General features: G+C 42.8%; 1 protein-coding gene across 3 annotated transcripts in view; it reads right to left on the bottom strand.

The window, feature by feature from the left end:
- The window catches only part of LOC139583814 (POU domain, class 6, transcription factor 2-like), a 128,794-nt gene that overhangs the window by 98,319 nt on the left and 5,655 nt on the right, over positions 1-24,820 (bottom strand). For 2 of the 3 annotated variants that reach the window (XM_071415331.1, XM_071415333.1), the window contains 2 exons: positions 9,503-9,600; positions 3,896-4,106 (listed from right to left, as the gene is read on the bottom strand). In XM_071415331.1, coding sequence (XP_071271432.1) covers positions 3,896-4,106; positions 9,503-9,600 — 309 coding nt within the window. The remainder of the gene's footprint in view (positions 1-3,895; positions 4,107-9,502; positions 9,601-24,820) is intronic. The other variant, XM_071415332.1, reaches the window with a different exon arrangement.

The raw sequence follows: 24,820 nt of genomic DNA on the forward strand, positions 1-24,820 counted from the left end.
TTACTGTCGAGTGAGTCCGAGAGAAAATACGCAGACAAATGATGTTTCATTCATTTCCCTCCACTGAGCATTATATTTCTGCTTCTTTGATACTTTACAACTTACAATACAAGGAAGGATATCTTGCATGGCCAGTTACTTTAGGCCCTATGTGCAATAAAGCTATATTGAAAATCCAATATAAATATTGTCAGGGTATTAATGTGTGTAATAGAATCTTATATTATATTAATCTTATATTATATTTAGTTAGTTTTGTTTTATTTACTTATCTAATGACTTACAATATACAACAGTAATATAGTAATGAAGTAACAACCGATTATGTTAATGAGCCAATTAATAAATAAATGCATCATCACATAATTGTACAAACAGCATGAACGTAACCTAGTTTGCAGCTAAAATAGTGTCCACTCTATCCAAAAAATATACTTTCTCCCTTGTTTAGTTTCAATGGGAATTTGTTTGTACAGAATGCTTCCTGGCATAAATCATTCTGACAAGTAACAAGTTACACTGGGTGCTGCTGTGTTTACCGTTTCCGCGACAAGATGCTGCTGTTCCGTTTTATTTAAGTAACAGTTCCAACTTTACAATTCTCTCTCTCTCTCTCTCTCTCTCTCTCTCTCTCTCTCTCTCTCTCTCTCTCTCTCTCTCTCTCTCTCTCTCTCTCTCTCTCTCTCTCTCTCTCTCTCTCTCTCTCTCTCTGGCAACTGATGGGGTGGGGGCCACAAAATAACGGAACTGATCATGCAAACACCTTGCAAGCAAAACATTTTAGTGGACAGCGAAGATAAAACAATTTAGAAATGTTATAACTAATTTAATGCAATTCTACTCATTTTGCCATGGGGCAGATATTTATTTTTTGCAGTTTTACAGCTAATTTCCTGCAATTCTACAGATTTTTCCCAAAGGTAGAGACAAATGTTTGCAGTTTTTAACATGATAACTGATGATCAATGGGCCACACCCCGGTCGGTAATTCGACCATACTTACTACAAGATTAGATAGTTGGCCACTAGACTGACTTACCAATAAATAAAAAAATGGGCCAATTGAGTGACTGCTGATGCGAAACCAAATTTCATAATTGCACCTTGTGTATTCTATTATTCTAACTCTCAACAGGAAGTTGACACCCCGACTAAGTAAAAATAAAATGTTAACATTGAAAACATTGGGGGGGGGGGAATTGGTCCGTGGGGCCCGCGGGCCAACAGTTGCCCATCTCTGCTCTAGAAGGATCTTAGACAAGGTAAAATCCAGGGGTGTTTAACAAGAGGTAAGATCAAAGATGCTTAGTGGGAATCTCTTGGTTCTCACATTTCCCTGCTTATCTCATTTGTAAGAATGTTTAGCACCTTGCAAAAAAACTAAAGCTGATAGGGGCGAACAATCGGATTAAATAGCCAGTGCGTGTTGATAGAAAATGCATACTTTTTAGCACTATATTTGGGCTTCTGTTAAAGCCTATGAAAAGCTGGACTCCAAAAGTGGAATCCATCCTGGGTTTACTAGCTATAGTAGCTATACTAAACATGTACAGTGAAGAATCCCTCACCCTCCCAAAGACAAACAGCTATTAGCTGATCATTAGCCGTGTCAGTAGATTTAAATAGAGTCAAAGGTCTTCCTGCAGTCTCATTCCTGTAGGCTAACAGCTGTATGTGTCTGATCTGATGCTAATTAACCAGCAGAGCAGTGTTACACAGTGCTGTGCAGCAGGGCTGTAAAACACACTTGCTCCTGAGGTCGTGAAATGAGCTGGCTGCTGGCTCTGAGCTCAAAAGGGGCAATGACTGCATTAAACGTGTGATTAATCAGTGTTGATGGGGACTGGCGTGAGTAGCGAGGTGAAAGGGCGAGGGGCGAGGGCAGGGGCAGGCCTGCACCGCCTTACAGAGGTGCTGTGCCAGCAGGCCTCATTTAGCAGGGCCCTGATGCGCTCCGACAGGGGAGAGTGGAGGAGCGGCGCGTGGCCAGAGGGCCCCGGACACAGTCAAGACATTTAGCTTCACTCCTGACTCGTGTCACTTTCTCTTCACGGAGGTCCCTTCACTGCGTCCCCCTCAGATAGGATGGGAGGAGGATGTGGGAACAGCAAGTCTGTCAATGCTTCTGTACGCTTCAAATTAAACTGCCATGGAGGCATTTCATTGTTTAACTTTGTACCCAACGGATGATGAAGTATAGCAAGTGATTGAGGACCAAGCCATCTGTTATAAAAATGATGATTGAGAGGTGTTGGTTTTGTGCCTTCAACATTATGACAATGTGTTTGTCAGTCGGTTATTACTTCCTCTGGCTTGTCCCACATACAGTGAGAGAAGTTGTTGAAATGTGAGACAGACAGCCTTTGGGGCCTCTTATCGCCCCTTGCTCCAGGATACATTGGAGGGGCTTCAGTGGCTAGATAGATGAGGGGTTTATTAAAAGCTCACCCCGTAGCGATGATGCACGTTGTTATTTATGCATGCTTGTGTCCATTAGGGCTTCTACCTTCCGTCACATTTCCTCACTCAATCCATCCGTCCATCCATTTCCTCACATGAGGGGAAAGGGAGGACTCCTTTCTCTGCACTTTGTGCTGCCCTGGCATTATTGTAATCTCCACCAAAAAACACACTGCTTTACATGCAGCCTGGCATCTTTTTACATTAGCGAGGCCCCTCTCATCCAACATTCATGACTGATGGTTTCCCCATCCATCCCTCAATGTAATGGTATAAAAGAGACAATGTTTTAAACATGAAAATGGAAACCATTTACAACTATGATCAAAAGAAAACACTTGCACACTAAAGTTTAAAAGCCGAGGATAAGAACAGCCATGGATGAGGTGAAAAAGAGAGGAAACAGAAGAGGGGAGAGTACAGTGCACTCTTATGGAAAGAAAAGAGGAGAGGGAGAGTACAGTGCACTGTTATGGAGAGAAAAGAGGAGCGGGGAGAGTAGAGTGCACTGTTATGGAGAGAAAAGAGGAGCGGGGAGAGTACAGTGCACTGTTATGGAGAGAAAAGAAGAGAGGGAGAGTACAGTGCACTGTTATGGAGAGAAAAGAGGAGCGGGAGAGTACAGTGCACTCTTATGGAGAGAAAAGAGGAGAGGGAGAGTACAGTGTACTGTTATGGAGAGAAAAGAGGAGCGGGGAGAGTACAGTGCACTCTTATGGAGAGAAAAGAGGAGCGGGAGAGTACAGTGCACTGTTATGGAGAGAAAAGAGGAGCTAGAGAGTACAGTGCACTCTTATGGAGAGAAAAGAGGAGAGGGAGAGTACAGTGTACTGTTATGGAGAGAAAAGAGGAGCGGGGAGAGTACAGTGCACTCTTATGGAGAGAAAAGAGGAGAGGGAGAGTACAGTGCACTCTTATGCAGAGAAAAGAGGAGAGGGAGAGTACAGTGTACTGTTATAGAGAGAAAAGAGGAGAGGGAGAGTACAGTGCACTCTTATGGAGAGAAAAGAGAAGAGGGGAGAGTACAGTGCATTCTTATGGAGAGAAAATAGGAGAGGGAGAGTACAGTGCACTCTTATGGAGAGAAAAGAGGAGAGGGGAGAGTACAGTGCACTCTTATGCAGAGAAAAGAGGAGAGGGAGAGTACAGTGCACTCTTATGCAGAGAAAAGAGGAGAGGGAGAGTACAGTGCACTCTTATGGAGAGAAAATAGGAGCGGGAGAGTACAGTGCATTGTTATAGAGAGAAAAGAGGAGAGGGAGAGTACAGTGCACTCTTCTGGCGAGAAAAGAGGAGAGGGGAGAGTACAATGCACTCTTACGGAAATAAAAGATAACTTCTGTTATTACATCAAATACATGCATTGTCAAAATGACTGTAAATTTAGTCTCCCACCCTGTCCTCTATAGGTTATCTGCTGAGGCAGCCCTCTTACCTTGCAGGTTCTGTAGGGGAAGCGTCATGATGCCCTGTGCGGCTGCTGCAGCCACCAGGCCCTGGATGTTGGCGGTGGGCAGGGAAAGCACAAGACCCTGCTGGCCTCCCAGGTGGCCGCCCGTGTTGAAGGGGATGAGGATGGGCTGGTTCAGGCCTGGCGACCCTCCGGCTAGCTGCTGGGCCACCAGCAGAGACTGAAGAGAAAGACACTGGGTTACAAAAATATATTGACATTAGTATGCATAGTAAAACGCATAGTAAACAGTGATTCATGTATTAGCATGCATAGTAGAGAGAGGTTACATTCATATCACATTTCATCCATATGTTTACGAGTGCCTCGGGATATGGAATGAACCATTCATAAAAATACGTGAAGATACTCCCATCAGGTTCATCTGAGAGGAATCAACGGCCATCACACATATACAGTGGGGCAAAAAAGTATTTAGTCAGCCACCAATTGTGCAAGTTCTCCCACTTAAAAAGATGAGAGAGGCCTGTAATTTTCATCATAGGTACACTTCAACTATGACAGACAAAATGAGAGAAAAAAATCCAGAAAATCACATTGTAGGATTTTTTATGAATTTATTTGCAAATTATGGTGGAAAATAAGTATTTGGTCACCTACAAACAAGCAAGATTTCTGGCTCTCACAGACCTGTAACTTCTTATTTAAGAGGCTCCTCTGTCCTCCACTCGTTACCTGTATTAATGGCACCTGTTTGAACTTGTTATCAGTATAAAAGACACCTGTCCACAACCTCAAACAGTCACACTCCAAACTCCACTATGGCCAAGACCAAAGAGCTGTCAAAGGACACCAGAAACAAAATTGTAGACCTGCACCAGGCTGGGAAGACTGAATCTGCAATAGGTAAGCAGCTTGGTTTGAAGAAATCAACTGTGGGAGCAATTATTAGGAAATGGAAGACATACAAGACCACTGATAATCTCCCTCGATCTGGGGCTCCACGCAAGATCTCACCCCGTGGGGTCAAAATGATCACAAGAACGGTGAGCAAAAATCCCAGAACAACACGGGGGGACCTAGTGAATGACCTGCAGAGAGCTGGGACCAAAGTAACAAAGCCTACCATCAGTAACACACTACGCCGCCAGGGACTCAAATCCTGCAGTGCCAGACGTGTCCCCCTGCTTAAGCCAGTACATGTCCAGGCCCGTCTGAAGTTTGCTAGAGAGCATTTGGATGATCCAGAAGAAGATTGGGACAATGTCATATGATCAGATGAAACCAAAATAGAACTTTTTGGTAAAAACTCAACTCGTCGTGTTTGGAGGACAAAGAATGCTGAGTTGCATCCAAAGAACACCATACCTACTGTGAAGCATGGGGGTGGAAACATCATGCTTTTGGGCTGTTTTTCTGCAACGGGACCAGGACGACTGATCCGTGTAAAGGAAAGAATGAATGGGGCCATCTATCGTGAGATTTTGAGTGAAAACCTCCTTCCATCAGCAAGGGCATTGAAGATGAAACGTGGCTGGGTCTTTCAGCATGACAATGATCCCAAACACACCGCCCGGGCAATGAAGGAGTGGCTTCGTAAGAAGCATTTCAAGGTCTTGGAGTGGCCTAGCCAGTCTCCAGATCTCAACCCCATAGAAAATCTTTGGAGGGAGTTGAAAGTCTGTGTTGCCCAGCAACAGCCCCAAAACATCACTGCTCTAGAGGAGATCTGCATGGAGGAATGGGCCAAAATACCAGCAACAGTGTGTGAAAACCTTGTGAAGACTTACAGAAAACGTTTGACCTCTGTCATTGCCAACAAAGGGTATATAACAAAGTATTGAGATAAACTTTTGTTATTGACCAAATACTTATTTTCCACCATAATTTGCAAATAAATTCATTAAAAATCCTACAATGTGATTTTCTGGGGAAAAAAATCTCATTTTGTCTGTCATAGTTGAAGTGTACCTATGATGAAAATTACAGGCCTCTCTCATCTTTTTATGTAGGAGAACTTGCACAATTGGTGGCTGACTAAATACTTTTTTGCCCCACTGTAACCCACATTTCACTCAAGTGACAGAGGTGCTCTAATCAATGTGTTGAATGCTGTTTTTTTTTCTGCTGACATCTGTGCTTTGAAACATGCCACAGCCAGAGTGACAGTCACAACGCAGTGCTGCTTGCTGGCATGTGGGAAAAAGGAATCCAACTTCAACCTTTGAAAAAGAGCAGTGCATTTTCCTTTCAGACGGATGCAGAGTGGTTTATATTTCATCACAATGAACACACTTCTGATACCCTAGAATCAGCCGTTGAATTGTTCCCCCGAGATTTCATACATATCAGCACTTTCCTCCTTTGGTGGGAGATACAGTACATCACTGACTTCATGTCAGCATTCACTAATATTAGTCAGAGTAGAATCGGTGCAGTCATAGACACAGACGCTAAGATATGTTATCTGAAGTATCGCTAGAAGACATTTGGCACAGTAGAGGAGCCGTTCAAATGTACTTTCACAGCGAGCAGCTCTGCAAATATACAGCCACAAACACATTTTGTAGCACAGTGCTTTGATCCCGGGTTTAAGGAATGTTCTTGACACCAGATGTGGAAATGGTTGTAGCACCAGAATACAGAGCAGAGGTAGGACACCCAGATATGTATTACATTTGATATAGCATCTATTAGTTCACCAGTTTGTCAGATACTGACTTGATTCTCATAATGTCATCAGGGGAAACAAGCGTTTTACATCACGTAAAACGACATTCCCAAAATAGCTGCTAGTGCCTCTACATACAGGGCATGGACATGGAGGAATGCATGGCTTTTTTTGTGTCCAAGCCCAGCCTAACACTGCTCTTGAACGTCTCAGCCCCTGTATGCCTGTAGTATGCCTGGCTGCCCTGTGGCCTCGGTGCTGATCCTTCTCCGCTTGACTCCTCCACACTAACCTGAGCCCACGAACCTTTAACGGCACTTGTCAGCTATCTGCTTCTGTTTTGCACGGGACGCCTGTGGCGAAGGAGCGGAAGACGGAGTGGAGGGGTCGACTGGTGTGAACATGGCACCATCCTCCCAGGCTTGGTGCTGCTGGGTGACAGCGGTGTCACTAAGATAACCCGGCGCAGTGCGGAGAGCGAGCACCAGTTTCGACATAATCACAGTTTTAGGAATGTGATGTTGCATGGGTTTAAAGCCAAGAGGCTGGGAGAGATTGGAAGGTAAACACTAGCATTAAAAGTCAGGGGAAATACACCCCCCCCCCCAAAAAAAATAAATAAATCTAATTTGATCATGGATTTGTTTGTCCCACGACTTTGATCAAAGGAGACCAGGGACGAAGCTTGAAATGAATAGTCACTGGCATGGAGAGACGTTTCATTCCAGCAACTGTGTCATGTGAACAAAACAGAGTATCTTTTATATAATACTCATTACCGCAGGTTTAAACATTTTCAAAATTCACAACCATTTTAGTCTGCTTTGCAACACTATAACAAATCATAACAGGAATGAGTGACACGGGTTGACTGCTTTGAACGCATTCAACATGACATTTTGTCATTCGCTTTAAATAAGGGATTAGTCATTTGAGTGAGCAAAGAAGAACCATCAAGGGACAATAACAAAGGTGGTCCCTTTCGTCAAGGCAAGTGACATATGTTTAATCTCGCTTTTTAACGTAAATTTCACGTCGAATTGTGGTGGCATGTAATCAAAGACGAGTCGTTGAACATTTGACCTTGAACATTTTGATCTTGAAATTAAACGAGATCCCTTCCCCTGACACTGAAGAGCGATACATGAAAGGGAATGATATTAAAAAAACAACTCTAAATACATGAAATGTACTTCTGGTTTATTATTACAGGCACGTGTCTGCCAGCTTCAGAGCACTTCAAGTAAATAAGACCGCTTGTTATTTTCCTTTCGGCTGTGTTGGTTGCTGTGCGACTCGTGGCTTTTGTGCGGGGAACAGAAGGATAGTTCAGACATGTATTCCATGTTTACCTAACTTGCTTCTGTAAAACGTGCAAAGTGTGCGTACTAATTGAATCGGAAAAACTAGCCCCCGACTGCCACCACAAAGTCAGCTTAAATTTCCAGAACATAAAAACAAAACGGTCCTTTTAAATGACCAGATCATGACTGTAAACAGCCCTATCTGCTCCCTTTGAGTGTCCGTGTGAATAGTTCTGCATTATTTTCCTTTCTCTGTGTTTGTCTTGCCTGTCTCTCCAACGGAGGTCTAGTGGGGATGGTGTGGTACTGCCTTAGGCATGGCTGACAGCTGAGTGTTGAGGAGTGGGGCGCCCAGGGAACAGGCACATGTTCTGGTCCAAACCTAAATAAGGTACCCTGCCTCTCTGCATGTGTTCTGGGTGGAGTTGGATGGGGTCTGGATGGGTCTGGGAAGAGCTTTAGACCTGGATGAGATACCCTGCCTCTCTGCCCAATAGGGGCCAGCAGGCCCTTCCATCTGACCAGAAGCCCAGTCAGGCTCTGAGCAATTGCCCATAATCACAGAGTTTGTTATCCTAACTGTGAGTGGGAGACAGGGGGAAAAGCGGATTCATGTTGGGTAAACTACCTTCGGATAATGCCTCTTCGCACAGTATCCGGCTCCGAAGTGAGAATCTATCAAAACATATTGATCCCAAAATAGGAGAATTGGTTATGGCATGGGGAGCGCCTTGTTTCTGAAAACTGTTAGCTTCACTGAGACTGTACTGACAGCATTAATATATTAGACAGGCTGTTGGGGGAACAACCTTCTGAAGCTTATAGGGACTGGCACAACTATATGCGCTAAAGCATTTCTATTTTGTCTGAGAACCTTGTTTACCATTCATGGATTAAACAGCTATCATGTCTCTCATTATCAGAGTGGCTTTAATCAGTCTGGTTCTCTGCATTTCATCCTGCTGAGCTGAGTGAGGCAATTCAGCAGGGAACTCAGTGAATTAGTCTCTCACGTATCCTCTTTTGTTTACCCTGATGAGGATTGATTCAGTGGCGGAGCCCTTATTGAGTAACACCGAGTTGTGTGTCCCAAATAGCACCCTATTTCCTTTCTAGAGCACTACTTTTGACCAGGGCCCATCGGGCTCAGGACAAAAGTACTGCGCTATGCAGGGAATAGGGTGTAATTTAGGACGCGGCCACTGAGTGCTGGGAGAGTGGCCTCGTTAGGGGAAGGGAGGGAGGGAAGCCCTATGTCTGCCTGGCTGGCTAGCTGTTCACACTACTGGGTTCAGGGAGGTGACAGTGAGACAGCACTAATGAGATAGATATTCATTAAACAGGGCTGAGCCACCAGGCCAATAAATCCAATCACATAGGCTGACTGTCGTATTGAGCTATTTATTGGGCTGCCTGGGGGCAGACTGTGCTTGTGTTGGCGTTGAAGGGGGTAGAGGAAATGTAAACAACTCACCATTTATTCAAAAACGGTATATGTTCATTAAGGTCACATGTCGACTGATTACCTTTGCAGAGGATTTGAAATCCCTCTCAGATCAATTTCATGTTCTGTTGTGTACCTGGTGTGATTGTGTGTGTGGTGCTGGGCGTGTGTGTTTAGGCGCAGGTCAGAAGGTGACATGGAGAGACACTCACCTGTGGTCCTACCGGGTAGGCTGGGTGAGACTGACCCAGATGACACTGTTCTGACGGGCTGCTGCTGGCATCAGACTGGACAGAGCCATCACGGGCTCCTGGGGGAGAGAAAGAGAGATGGGGAGAGAGGGGGAGGGAGAGAGAGATTTGAATCCCCTGTAAACATCGAAACAATCGTAAAACATGCACAAACACGCATGCACACACAGACATAGCCAGCTGTGATCACACAGCCTCAAGTACGAAGGGGAGAGGATTTTGTGTTTAAGTGTTTCATCAATAAACGTATTGCCGCCTTTTACAATCAGCCCTGAGTAAATTACCCGTCAGCTGAGAGGCTCATTGACGGGGAGATGGCGCTCCCACGACGCCCCGATTACAGCTGAGGGATGAGGGATGGATGGCCATGGCGCTGCATAAACTGTGGGGCCCGGGTCCGCATTATTCATCCATTTACATAGCTGAGTATCATCACCCATCTAACCCCCCTCCTCCCCCTTGTACCACAAGCAGCCTTACGGCTATGAGACACCATTAGACCTGTATGCTACAAAGCCACAGCGGAGTACGGAGGCACACATCAGACATAGACATGATAATAAGCCTGGCCTGCTGTGTGATGTGATGGCTGGAGAGAAAACAAAGCCACTCAGGGTGGGTGGGTGGTGAGACACTGGCAGTGTCTCAAAAGGCACCCTATTCCCTACGTAGTGCGCTACTTTTGATGAGGGCCCGTAGGGTACTATTTGAGCCACGGATACTGACCATTCTCACTGGGCATAGACGTCAGTTCAACGTCTAGTTTTGATTTACATTTGGTTGAGTTCTCAACGAATGTGAATTCAACATGAATTCAACATGAAATCAACAAAACATTTCACCATGTCATTAGATTTAGGTTAAAAGTTGGGTGAAAAAATATGAAATTATTTTGTTGAAATGACATGGAAACAATGTTTTTGTCCGGTGGGTTTTTGCCCGGTGGGTTTGACTCTCTCTGCATCTCTCAACAGCTCATGCTCAGTTTGTGGGTGGCTAATCCCAAAGGTTTTGTGTGATAACATGTTACTAGAAAAGTGCATTGCCATCATAGTACATTCTTTATAGATCCCTTCTGCTTTGCTATTTTATCTTGTATACTGCAGATTAGACATTCAACTTTGAAAAAGTATCTTCAATCGGATAGTTCAATGATAAACTATTTGCTTTCGTACCACATGGGCTTGTATAACTTTTATAACGTCCATGCTTTACAAAAGTCAAGTTCATTGACCAAAGCAAATAAACCTCAAATATCACAAGTCAATAGAAGTAATCAATACAAAGGTCTCATAAAATTGATCTTTCTCTAAATGCAGTCATACATCAACGGTAGGCTACTACACAACTAATTCAATGCATTGTACCACAACACATTCTAACTCACTTCCCTCAAAAACTTTAATTCAAGTTTGTAAAAGAAGTACACAAATCAAGGAAAGTAGGAATGTGAGTGGGAGAGAAAAGCCAAAGAAAATGAATACACTTGCGTATCTCTTTTCAATTTGGGCAATTTACAAGAGGACTATTGAAAAAAAAATCCTAGTTTGACCTTCGAAATTGAATAACAAACTTCAAAAGACTAATATTAGAAAGACCAAGAACATTTGACAGACACACAGTAAAAAATAATGGTTTAAAAAAGCATTTTGTTCATGAATTCTAAACTTAACGGGACATAGACGTGAAAACGCTCACACTGGGTTTGAGAGTTCCATTCAGACCATAGTCTTTGTATTATTGAAGGCTTTGCTTTCAAGATCTCGTTGCCAGTTGGATGTGTGGGACTGGAACTGTACAAATGTGCACATTACATCCAAAACTCCACTCCGCCATACAGCATCATCTTATCTATACATAAAATGCAAATAATTGGTGAATGGCATGACCCATCAAATAAACCTTAAGCATTTGATCCTTGATTTAATTGCCCTGGGGACAAGTCCGCATTTCGAGCTGGTTTCTACCTCTGGCTCACTGGGCCTGTGTCTAGGTATTGGTCCACATAAACTCAAGCTTGTCAACCCTGCAGTCACTTAACATTAGATGGTACAGTCTCTTACCAATTTCACCCAGTATGAGTCAAACAGAACCCAACCCAATGCCTTTCATCTTTGCAGAGAAGAAAATAACATTTGGAAGACACTGTCTTTGGCTTTGAACAGCGTCTCATCCTTCCTCCGGGGCAAACATTCAAAATAGGTTCAAATATGCGCATGATGATGAGCCTGGTTAAGGGGTGTCTCTACTTCTCACAGCCATTCTTTATGGCATCAATTCACCCATTACTACCGACTAAATGTTATGTCTTTGAAGACAAGTTCCTCCATACAATGGATAGAAGCGGAATTCACGAGTGAACCGAGGATCTCATTCATATTCATGGGCATATTAGACATTATTCAATGACATAACGAGCCGCTAATTCAGTTCGACAACAAGGCCTACAAGCCTGCGTATCATCGAATGTCCTATCCGAGAACGACAACCTTGACAGTGGAATTGAACAAAGGCAGCAGCCGTTCATCTAATTAGCAGATATCCATTCCGATCTCAATAGCGGAGATGAAATACCAACGGCTTGACTCTGGCACCCAACCCTAATCAGAGGGATCACTCGGCTCTATTATTGATGAGCGAATCAGAGTTTACAGAATGCATGACAAAACCATCAATAAGTAATGGATGTACGGCTCATAAATGCAGTTGGCGCAGTGAATAATATATTCCATTTGATAAGCAGCGCAGGGGGCTGTGGCTTATTGAATAACTGCTGTGTGCCTTTCATTGCGTCATCTCACAATAACTTAGTGGGATGTTAAGAGAAAGCTTGATTTCCCCCCCCCCCCCCCTCTGCAAATATCTGCTCTGGGAAAGGAATCGATAATAAATAAATGCACAGGCACTTTTCCCTAAGGTGTTGGGTGTGATTTCTTTAACAGAATTAAAAAGCTGACAGGAGAAATATCCAGGGAGGCCATCTTCAATTCCCTTTTATTACTAGGTTCTTTGAAGTTATTTTAACCAGTTTATATAATGTGAAGGTTTCTTAAGTGGATTCCTTTTTGGACAGTAACACCGGACTGACAATAGCAATACTGGCACATGGAATGATAAAATGTGTGCTGAAAAGAATGTTTGATGAAAATGTTACACATAGACAACATTTAGACTGACAATTTTATACATAGACTAAAGTAAGTCCTTACCTATTGTGTGCACAAAAGTCTAGTACTGAAATTGATGAATGTGTTCACTATATTATTTTGAATAGCTAACCTCTCTCTGTCACACAGACTTTGCCTTGACCGTAGGAGCTTATTGCTTGTTAATATAAAATAACATGTTGTAACTTATTTTGTGCTGTTTTTTTAACTTAACCCAAAACTCTCTCTCACTTTAGTCTAACCACTGTCATCTGTTCTACACTTTACAACAAGAATCATTCCTATTTCAGTGTTGGTGGGGGCTCTGAGGTGGCTTATGGTGCGGAAATATTCCCAATATTGGACACTACATAAATGATCTTGCATTGATCACCTAAGTGGCGACTGGAGAGACACTTTCAAAAGGCAGAAGGCTTCGTATGGGGTGCAAAGAGCTGCATTTATTTGCCAATCAAGCGTCGCTCTCCTCAATACAGAGTGCTGCCCCGAGGACACCATAGCACAAAAACAATAAGCCGGCATTTCATAAAGCAATCAGTATGCCACCTACTCGAACGCAACAACTGTTTTACCCATTGCCCATCTCAACGAAATGGGTGTTACTGAAGGCTTTGTGTCCCGAGTTAGCTTTTGCCCCAGTGCATTTCTGAATCTAGTTTTGTCCATAAAAGAAACGTTAACAACTATAGCTGTTTTAGTGGCGATTCATTATATAAGTTGTCAAATGTGGGAGAGAGAGCTGCAGTAACGATTCAAGCTTTTTAAAATCAACCAGGCCATCAATGCCACAACCCCCCCCCCCCTTTTAGTAAAGGCTCTTTTTAAAAAGCTGGGCTGAGTGAATGTTATTTCTTTATGTAGCTGGTCTCACATGAAATGTAGTACATTCATGACAACAACGACTAAACTTCTCCTCTCAACATTTTTGTTTTCCTGCATGTATTATTCATACCTGTTTTCTACTATTAAATATCTACACAATATCTACATTCAAAAGAAAATACATTCTTACCATACAGGATTGTTATGGACATATGTGTTGCTGTTCCTTGTCATTGTTTAGTGCTAAATAAAGGAGGGTGACCGCTCAGGCTGCACCAATCAATTGAGATTCACTGATGATGAGGATCACGGCGTCATACTGGGGCCCAGAGAAATGACAAGTCACATCATACACAAGGTTTAATTCTGTCAATACCAGACCAATTGTGCTGGATTGTTTGGCCATTGATTTCACTAATGCTGCTGAAAAGGCTGACACGGCATAGCTTTTATGCGATTGGCACACAGACAAGTATTCACACACGAGAGAGAGAGAGAGAGAGAGAGAGGAGGAGAACGAGGGAGAGAGAAAATGTCAGATTCCCCAGTTCCTACTCATACTGTATAATACTTCAAAACGCCATGCATAAGAGAAGGCACAGAGCATATACAGTACTGTATAGTGCACTACAGTAGGCTATAGTGAAATCTGAGTGGCACAACATTACGTGCTCAAGAATGTTCTACCTGTATCCCTATGTGGAAGCAACTTGTGTTAGACTCCAGACTTAAAAAGTGTTTTTCATATCATTGTTCTGTCTTTCATTGAGCACACTAAAGCCCTCAACAATAACCCTGAGTATAATGTGCTGCCAATAACCCCGGGTCCTCTTCGTTAGGCTCCCTGAGGATGAGCAGGAAAGTAATACACTGTTTAGAGACCCTGAGTGAGAGGAGAGGCTGGCTGGTTACAGGTCAATAGCGTTTTTGGAGTCGGAACACACCAGAGACTGACTGTTGAGTGGTTACACTGCCTGTAATACCATTAGCTACATTATAGCCCGCTGGAGCCTGGAGAGCTGTCATTTCCTTAATTAAGGACCCAGCCTAGGGGCTTGGTGGTCAGGGGCCGTGCCAGTCTCTCTGGGCCTTTTACATTGACGTTTGATTCACTGGAGTTGCAAGGAGAGCTGCAAGGGGCTCCAGACTTTACAGGCAAAAATATCTTATTAATGAATTATTCCACCAATAAGTGGACTTATGTATAAGGCGTCGGTTCTCAAAGCAAAGCACAGGGAAGCGTGGATAGTTTTTTTTACCACAGCAATTCCTCAGCCACTACTGGAGTAATTACAGTACCACATTGGAAAACATGGGGGAGAGAGAGAGAGAAAGAGACAGGGAGAGAGTGGCAGAGAGAGAGATGGAGGTATAGAGACTGACTAACGTCTCTGTCTTCCCAGTTTTTACAGGGTAAAAACTAATGTTTTTGAAGTGTAGACTCCACTGCTGCTGCTCAATGGTAGCTACTGGTCATTGTCAGTAGGTCAATGTATCTGATAACAGGGAAGTAGCATCCTCCCGTAGTTTCCCTCTCTCCCATGGCCATGGGTTTCCCTCCAACAGGCTCTTTGAGACAGGGAAGTGCTCTAGGCCTGCTCGTACCTGCCTCTCCCTCTGCAGTGAAGGGGACCAGGAGCTGAGGAGGCTGGAGAGCACAAGAGGGACAGGATGAGGTAAATTGGAGAGAAGGAGGGATGTTAATCTCAAAGGTCAAGAAAGAGAGGGTGTGATGAAGAGAGAGAGAGACGGATGGGGGGGGGGGGTGGAGAGGAGGAAGAGGGGGAGAGTTAGAGAGAAAGGGAGAGGGCATTTGTGCAGGCAAGCTCTCAGGGGAGTAGAACACTTTGCACATGAGCACATCTGTTGCGGCCTCTTCTCCTCATTCCCCTAGCAATGTCAACCTGATTACCTCAGGGTTGAAAGAGACAAATAACAATCCCAAATTATTCCTCATCCTTTTATGTCCATCAGCGCAGCGTGGATGGTGAAATCAGGGCCTGCCTGAGAGGGCTCTAAGCCTGTTAGGAGATGAGGAGAATACTGAGGTGCCTCCCTCTCTATTGATGGTCAACTCTTTTTAAAATGACTTAAATTATATTTGTGGTAAATAGGATTCCGCCTGATCTGGTGCCCCCTTCATCCCTGTCCTGCACGAGGGTCTCTTTTCAGCCATGGCCCTCTGTCTGCATCTACATCCAACGTGTTTTCTTCACAGCACTGGTTGTAATTTATCTTCCTTTACCTCTGTCTCAAACAAAGGAAATGTGTGGAATAGCACAGCTTCATGTTCAAAATGGCAAATAAGTGACTAATAATGATATGCTATTCATTTCAAAAGTATCAAGGAAAGAAACAGTTATAGCTATGTGAAATATTCACAATCCTAGAATTATTATAGGCAGAACATAGACAGCACATAGTATGTACGGTGAATGCACTGCGTCCAAAGAGCGGCCGCCCGTCAACCTGCGTTGCATCTGGCCAAGCGAGAGCAGTGGCAGGACAATTAAGAGGCAGCCAGTGGCGTCTGTGGGTGGAGACGGGGACGGGGACAGGGGCCGGTGGTTACTAGACACCCACATGTCACACTTGACACATCACCTCCGGGCCCTAAGGCTACCCAACACTAACACTAATGCTGCCTCTATGTCCCACTTCTGGGGGAGAGGGGGAGGGGTTCAGAACCGAGAACCGGCCCTCGATTCTCTGTAACAGAATTTCCCCAGCAGCACACAACATCCTCATAGTGCCGTCACGCTGCGGAGGGAGGGGAATGTACAGGATAGACTATTGCTTTGAAGCCCGTAACTCCATTCCCCAAGAAAAGAAGCATCACAATGTTATTCCACATCCTCAGATGTGAAGGGGGGGGGGGGAGGAAAAAAAAACGAATAACTTCTCGATAGTCTGGATCTCCACACACCCTTTTCTCTTCCCTCAATCTTTGGTTTCAAAGGAAGCGAATCTGCCAGAAGGACAGAAGGTTATGCATTAGTACTGGTCATTGCTCAAAGAGGGAGAGCTATAAATAATAAAGGGTTGTGAAGGACACACGGACTGTAGGATGGATACATCTCTGGTTCACGCCACACAAGTGAAAGACAACATTGTCATTTCCATTCCTGAAAACGTGACCCCCTTCCCCAGCTTCAATTACATCCCAACAACACCGACCGTGTCAACGCCACGGAGTTGCGACGCTTCTTTGTTAGTACAACACGAAGAGCTGGTTGATCTTGTTTATGGAGACTATGAAATACATTTTTCTTTGAAAATTATTGTTTTCATCTCAAAAAGACTGAGCATACAGAGAATGGAATAAAGTGCATTTTAATATTCATTAAATGTCCTCTACCACTGGCAAATGTGCCCTCAATATAATTTACTTCACAATAAGGTTAACAATTCATTTCTACAGTATATGCACAATATATTGGACGGATTATAATGTCAGTCACTGACGTGCTCAGTGTCACCGGGGATGTAATCTACATGACTGGGGTTTCTATTTGTAAAACAGATGACCTCTGCCTGTCCATCTCAGAAACATCTCCTCCTTGTTCCTCAATGCTATCTGAGCTGTGATGGTGACGATGGCAAGGATAGCACACGGTCGCTCTGGGCGCATTAGAGAATGTATTACACCTGCTTTATAGGGCGTGCATTAAGCCGCTTTTCAAGTTTGCGGCGCAGACATCTGAAATCCTCATAATGAGATCCACCTCCTGGGGGAGAAAGACTCCTAGTCCTCCCCCTCTCTCGGCCTTCTTTATCCTTAGTCTTATTTACTGTTACTGAGCCGGTCCCATTTACACACTGTCTCTACCACTTTATTACTTAACCTCAGCACATCAGAACATTACAGGCCTCTTTGCATTTCCAAGCAGCCAAACAGCTCCACTCAGTCACCCTGCTCACAAAGCTGATTACAGAACAAATTGTAAGTATGGAGGGTTGCCTCCAGCAGTGTGTGTCTGTGTATGCAGAGGAGGGAAAGGCAAGTTGAAGGGAACACGGGGATAAGGAGGAAGTAGGAGATAGTTGTAGAGAATGTTGGTATGAAATTAAATACACGCTGATGCTAATAAAAGTGAACAGGTTCTTCCTAGTGATAACCATATTTTTGTACTGGTATTAAGGTCTACTATCACTTCAGTAATCCAATTAATTTAAGTGATTTTAGTGAGGTACTGTACAGTAGCTACCGGATTGCAAAATATCTTATCTTATCGAAATTAATGAGTAACTGATCTTACGAAATACAACAAATAAAGACATGGAAGTCTCTCTAGACTTTTTCTTCGGAATGACCCCCAATCGCATAAATCGATAGAAGATTATTTTTTTCCTCTCCTCTTTTTAGTCTGTAGGTGACCTTTCTGAAAATGTTCCTCCATTTTGTCAGAATCGGTATAAGTGCAGGCCATTTCATGTAGACAGTAAGTGTATGAAATGAGTGGCCTTGTCGTTCTAGCCAGGCTGTTTTTGACGGCATGATGATAGAAGCGTCACATCCTAGGGAGAGTAAATGCAAACTGACAAGAGGAGCCTTTGGTTGCGGAATATAATATCGAATTGTGCTCTGAGTGTCTTATTATCTTGTCTGTTGATGTTTGAAAGGGGGAGATTTGCTTGAGAGCGGAAGACAGAATCTGTACACAGCCCCGCCATCTCGTCCTCATGCCGGGGACGAGCTTTCCCACCGAACATCCACTTTTCAGGATGTTTGTGGTGCCTCATGGCTTTTGATAGCTGGAGTAAAATACTATTTGAGAAATTAGCTTTTAAAAACAAGAGAAACCATTTCACCAGTGAAACGAGCATGGCTGGGTGTAGTAGACAAACATTACGCATTACTCATTACAAACAAACATTACTAATGACATTGTTTACCAGTGTTTCCTTTTATACAACTGCCTGGGCACTCACAACTAGATTTGCAAAGCTACTGGTCATTTACCAAAGTTACCGGAATCTTCAGTAATTTGGTAATTAACAGAAAACCTATGGCAATCTATTGTAACTTTAGCAATTCATATTTGAATAACGTAAAAAAAAATGTATTCATATATTGTCACGATCGTGTGGAGGAGAGACGGACCAAGGCGCAGCGCGTGAAAAGAACATCTTCTTTTATTAGAAGAGAAAAAACACAAAACAAAACACTTATACAAACTATACAAAATAACAAACGACCGTGAAGCTATAAACGTAGTGCACACACAGGCTACAAACGTTCAACATAGACAATTACCCACAAACACCTAAAGCCTATGGCTACCTTAAATATGGCTCCCAATCAGAGACAACAATAACCAGCTGTCTCTGATTGAGAACCAAATCAGGCAACCATAGACTTTCCTAAACACCTACACTCAACCATAGACATACCTAGACACATACACTCAACACAAACCCATACACTACAACCAACACCCCCTATACCATATAATCACCCAAAACACACACATACCCCATGTCACACCCTGACCTAACTAAAATAATAAAGAAAACAAATAATACTAAGGCCAGGGCGTGACATATATAGTATAAATGTTTTATATCTGTGTCCATATTGTCCGTGAGTTTCTAATAGATTGACCATATGGTACAAGAGAAAATAGCCTAATTAATGAAGAGAGAAAAAATATCAACATTGGCATTATTTTCAATTACCTCTGCAACTCGTCCAACTATTGACTTTTTTCACAATTCCCAACAGTTTGACCCCAAAACATTGACAACAAATACATATTGACATAGTAAAAAAAAGTAGAGTCTAAAAAATATGAAGTATATGAAATGCTTTAACCCTCATATTAAACACCAATGGAATTGACTAAGTTGATGGTTTATATTTAGATTAATGTTTTACATTGTCATGTTACATGTGATAAGGCCAGAGAGAGGGCCAGAGATAATTACAGACACCTGTGATAATCTGAAGTACCCAAAAGGGCCACTAGATGACTCGTGATAGATTATATAAAATCCTTGAAAGATACCAAAATTCCGGTAGTTTACTGGTAAAAGTTTCCAGTAACGTACACTCCCTTCGCAACCCTACTCACAACAATCAACCATATTTCGAGAACCCCAAGAAAGTTTACACCTTCACTTCAATCAACACTTTTCCCCCTGCAGAAATCAAACTTCAGTACGTATCCACTTAACTGTAAAAAAAATCCTACTAAATCCAAAAGCAGCAGTGTACTCTATACAAAGCAGTTCCTCACAAATAACCTAACTGAACCTGAACGTACTCTATACAAAGCAGTTCCTCACAAATAACCTAACTGAACCTAAACTCTCTCACCGTGTTGACACAGGAATAGTCCCTGAATAAAGAGTCACTGAATATCATTCTACCACTCTTTTGGTTATTTTCCTCTGCTGCGTCAACAAAGTTAGCACTTAACAAATTATACTTGGTGAATTCTGAACATTCACTCTCTACAGCTCCTCGCATCCCAGCTGAATACAGACGCTTTCAACTATACAGCCAAGGACATGTGTTCGTTGACCACCACATGGATATATTCAGATTGATGGTGTGAACCTGTATTGTGCATTGTCTGACAAACACATATATTATGTGTACATTGAGTACATTGTCACCATCCACCAACATACTGATGAAAATGACACACAAAAAATAATAAACTTTCCTTTGCTGTTCTATTCATTGAAACGGGCAATTCAGCGAACACTGTGAAGAGTCGCCTCGAGAAACGGGTAGGAAGTTCTTAAGTCCGTCAACAGCAAATAATATTGTGTATTTGGTCTAATACCAGGGACTTCTTAACCAAATCAAATCTAGAGTATCTGTACTGGCTCATATGACTAGCTCAATTACCGTTATGCAGAAGGGGTTTGTTCAAAGAGCAGAACTTAATACATACGTACTCAATCCCGAGGGTGGTGTGGAGATATATGTGCAATCATAGCTTGAAATAATTACTAGAATTTGGATAGTGAGTTGGGGTCAAAATGTAACTGAGAATATCAAGAGTCAGGATTTCCCTAAACATCCCACATGTTCTCTATTTGGACACAAAAAAATGACACGACAATACATTTGAGAGGGAAACGCTGAAGCATTGGAGATTCACATACATTATCAACCACTTTAAACAGCGGGTACCGTGACTTGAAGACTATTCATTGCATTTCTGATTCAGAAATTCAATCTCATTAACAAATCTGCACATTTATAAAAGGAAGCCACCCGAAAGAGAAGCATATCCATACCGTACCTAGAATAGGCCTACTGTACATGCATCTGTTGTCTACGGCAAAGGAGACTCAAGGAGGCTGATAAGAGAACATGGAGAGTATTCAGACCTCACACTCTACTCAAATATCTGCACCGAGGTAGCACTGCCCTTCACCCACATCTAAGGCTAAGAATAATACTGTAACATAGGCTAAACATGTATAAACAAACGTGTGTGTGTGTGTGTACATAGATGCATATACAACCTTGGCATAACATTAGACTTTTTCCTTCTTGTGAGAAACCATCCTCCTGTCATCCACTATGCCCTGTGACCTGCATGTAGGGGAGCTGTGCTGCTTTGTGAGAGGAGTTGAGCTCTCCCTCTCTCACTCGTTCTCTCTTTTTTTTCTTCTCCATCTCCTGACTGCACCACATATCCTGACTGTCTCAAAGCTGTGCCTAGTCTCAGGGCAAGTGAGTCGTGCCAGCCTGCTCAGAGCCGCCCCCCCCGGCACAGCCTACGGGCCCGAGCCATGCCATCCCTCCATCAGCCGAACAAGAAACACCAGGGCAGCTTGGGCCAACCACATCTTAAGACAACCTCTACCAAAACACACCACTGAATTCACAATAAAGGTGGCAGCAGGTGAATTGACATGAAATATAAAATGACAGAGTTATGTGGAATACGGTATTATAAAAAATAAAGACTGCCGTTTTACAAAGGTGTATTGCAGGGATGGGTAACTTTGATGGGGGTGGGGGACACAAAAAATCAGAACTCATCATGAGCTATTGCGGGTCTGTGTACCCACATCCATAACCACACATGCAGTCAGAGCCGGCCCTAGCTTTTTGGGGGTCCTAAGCGAAATGTTGTTTTGGGGCACCCACTTGACAGCGGAGAAAACCTTTTTAAGCTTTACAGTTCATTTCCTGCAATTCTACACATTTTGCCAAATGTTTGAAGTTTTTAATATGATATCTGAGTGAGAGTGATGAACAAAGTCAATGGGGGCCCCCCGGTTGGTAATTCGACCATGATTACTACAAGTTTTGATGGCCGCAAAACTAACTTACCAATCTAAAAAATGTTAGCTGACATGGGCTAATTGAGTAACTTGGGAGGAGGGGGGATTATTCCGCGGGCCGGGCTGCCTGTTCGCCAATCGGCATTCTGTTCAACAGAAATTGTCTATGGTGTCTGTGTGTGTGTGTGTGTGGGGGGGGGGGGCAGAGCGAGAGGTACAGACGAACATGGACCAGCGGGCTTCACATGTAATCATGAGTCTGGAAGTGAACTGAAAGAACGCTTGATGCTTATTTGAGAGAATTGTAACACTGTTGAGATGAATTAGTTACCTGGTACACTAGTCTTTGTTTTGGAGAGTCTAGCCCTGGGATATCCTAAAAAATTCATTAGACTGACAGCTGGAGCCGTACACTGATCAGGACTTGGGAGGTTGTTTGGAGAACCCTCTCCCAAAATATTTCTCAGCAGTAAGTAACAATGGAGCACAACACTGCCAAACAGCACACTATCTTCACCTTACGCCACTTCCTTGTCTAGTCTCAAAACACATGGGAACTGTACAGACACACAAAAACAGACAAATACACGCACACACACCACTGCCAGACTGCACACTATCGTCCCCTTGTCTGATCCCAAAACATGCACACAGACAAATACACAAAGCAGAGAAACAAATACACGCACAGTCAAATACACGGACAGACAAATACACGCCCAGACAAATACACTCACGGACAAATACACCCACGGACAAATACACGCACGGACAAATACACGCACGGACAAATACACGCACGGACAAATACACGCACGGACAAATACACAGACAGACAAATACACGCACACTCACACTCATACACGACACACCCTAAAGTACCTTGTTATTGTATGCCTCATCATAATGGGATAGCTGTTTTTGATGTATTATTCATGACAAAACAAATACCAATGCCTTTCTCTCGTCTTTCCATGTCCAATGTAACACGACCATGTTTTTTTTACTCTTATTGTGTGATAACAGGTAGACTAAGAGCATTCTTCCTCTTGGGCACCAATGGTGTTGAAGAATGCCAGCAGCAATGGAGCTGTACTGATTGATGAATCCAAAATTAGATTAGCCCTGATTATATAGTGAGTATAGAAAGCCAACATGATATATTTGTGTTTTTGGCACGAGGTAGGCCTAGCACACATAAATTAAGTAACAATAATGGCAATTATTATAAATGGTTCAAGCCCTGAATGCCGATTGGCTGAAAGCCGTATACCATGGGTATGACAATACATGTATTTCTACTGCTCTAATTATGTTGGTAACCAGTTTATGAAATCAATAAGGCACCTTGGGTGTTTGTGGTATATTGCCAATATACCATGGCTGTATCCAGGCACACTGCGTTGCATCGTGCATGAGAACAGCCCTTAACCGTAATATATTGGCCATATAACACACCCCTCTGGGCCTTATTGCTTAACTAGAACTTGACATACAGAAGAAAGAAATGAGACATAAAAACATTACAGATTGTTGTGCTGACAGCATTCAATAGAAAAGGAGTTATGGTTTTCTAGCGTGGAGGTCAAATACAGATTCCAAATGGTATTGTAATCTATTTTGTGTGTATATATGGTGAGTGTAATACTATTTGTAATAAATATATATTTTTCTGTTTTTTTGGTACAATCTGAGCTCAAGGCATGCTCTGTTGCCACCTATAAACCTACATTAAAACCACACACATACAGTGTCTTCAGAAAGTATTCATACCCCTTGACTTATTCCCCCCAAATTGTGTTACAGCCTGAAATTTAAAAAAGTAATAAATAAAAAGAATTCTCCCGATCTACACTCAATGACAAAGTGAAAACATTGGTAGAAATTTTAGCAAATGTATTGAAAATGAAATACAGAAATATCTAATTTAAATAAGTATTCACACCCTTGAGTCAATACATGTTAGAATCGCCTTTGGCAGCAATTATAGCTGTGTTAATGGGTAAGTCTGTAAGAGCTTAGCACACCTGGATTGTACAATATTTGCACATTTCTCTTTTTAAACTTATTCAAGCTCTGATCATTGCTAAACAGCCATTTTCAAGTCCTGCGCTAGATTTTCAAGCTGATTTAAGTCAAAACTGTAACTAGGCCACTCAGGAACATTCAATGTCATCTTGGTAAGCAACTCCAGTGTATATTTGGCCTTATGTTTTAGGTTATTGTTCTGCTGAAAGGTGAATTTGTCTCCCAGTGTCTGTTGGAAAGCAGACAGAACCAGGTTTTCCTCTAGGATTTTGCCTGTGCTTAGCTCTATTCAGTTTATTTTAATTTTAAAAACTCCCTAGTCCTTGCCGATGAATAGCATACCCATAACATGATGCAGCCACCACCATGCTTTAAACATTTAAGAGTGGTACTCAGTGATGTGTTGTGTTGGATTTTCCCCTAACATAACGCTTTGTATTCAGGACATAAAGTTAACTTCTTTGCCACATTTTTTGCAGTTTTTCTTGAGTGCCTTATTGCAAACAGGATGCATGTTTTGTAATATTTTTTTCTGTCCAGGCTTCCTTCCTTTCACTCTGTCCTTTAGGTTAGGGTAGTAGAGTCCCGTGTGGCTCAGTTGGTAGAGCATGGCGCTTGCAACGCCAGGGTTGTGGGTTCATTCCCCACGGGGGGACCAGGATGAATATGTATGAACTTTCCAATTTGTAAGTCGCTCTGGATAAGAGCGTCTGCTAAATGACTTAAATGTAAATGTAGAGTAATTACAATGCTGTTGGTCCATCCTCAGTTTTCTCCTATCACAGCCATTAAATTCAAACTGTTTTAAAGTCACTATTGGTCTCATGGTGAAATCCCTGAGCGGTTTCTTTACTCTCTGGCAACTGAGTACACCTGTATCTTTGTAGTGACAGGGTGTATTGATACACCATCCAAAGTGTAATTAATAACTTCACCATGCTCGAACGGATATTCAGTGTCTGCTTTTTTACATTTTTACCCATCTACCAATAGGTGTCCTTCTTTGCGA

Source organism: Salvelinus alpinus, chromosome 8, assembly GCF_045679555.1.
Source record: "Salvelinus alpinus chromosome 8, SLU_Salpinus.1, whole genome shotgun sequence".
In the NCBI taxonomy this organism is placed as follows: Eukaryota; Metazoa; Chordata; class Actinopteri; order Salmoniformes; family Salmonidae; genus Salvelinus; species Salvelinus alpinus.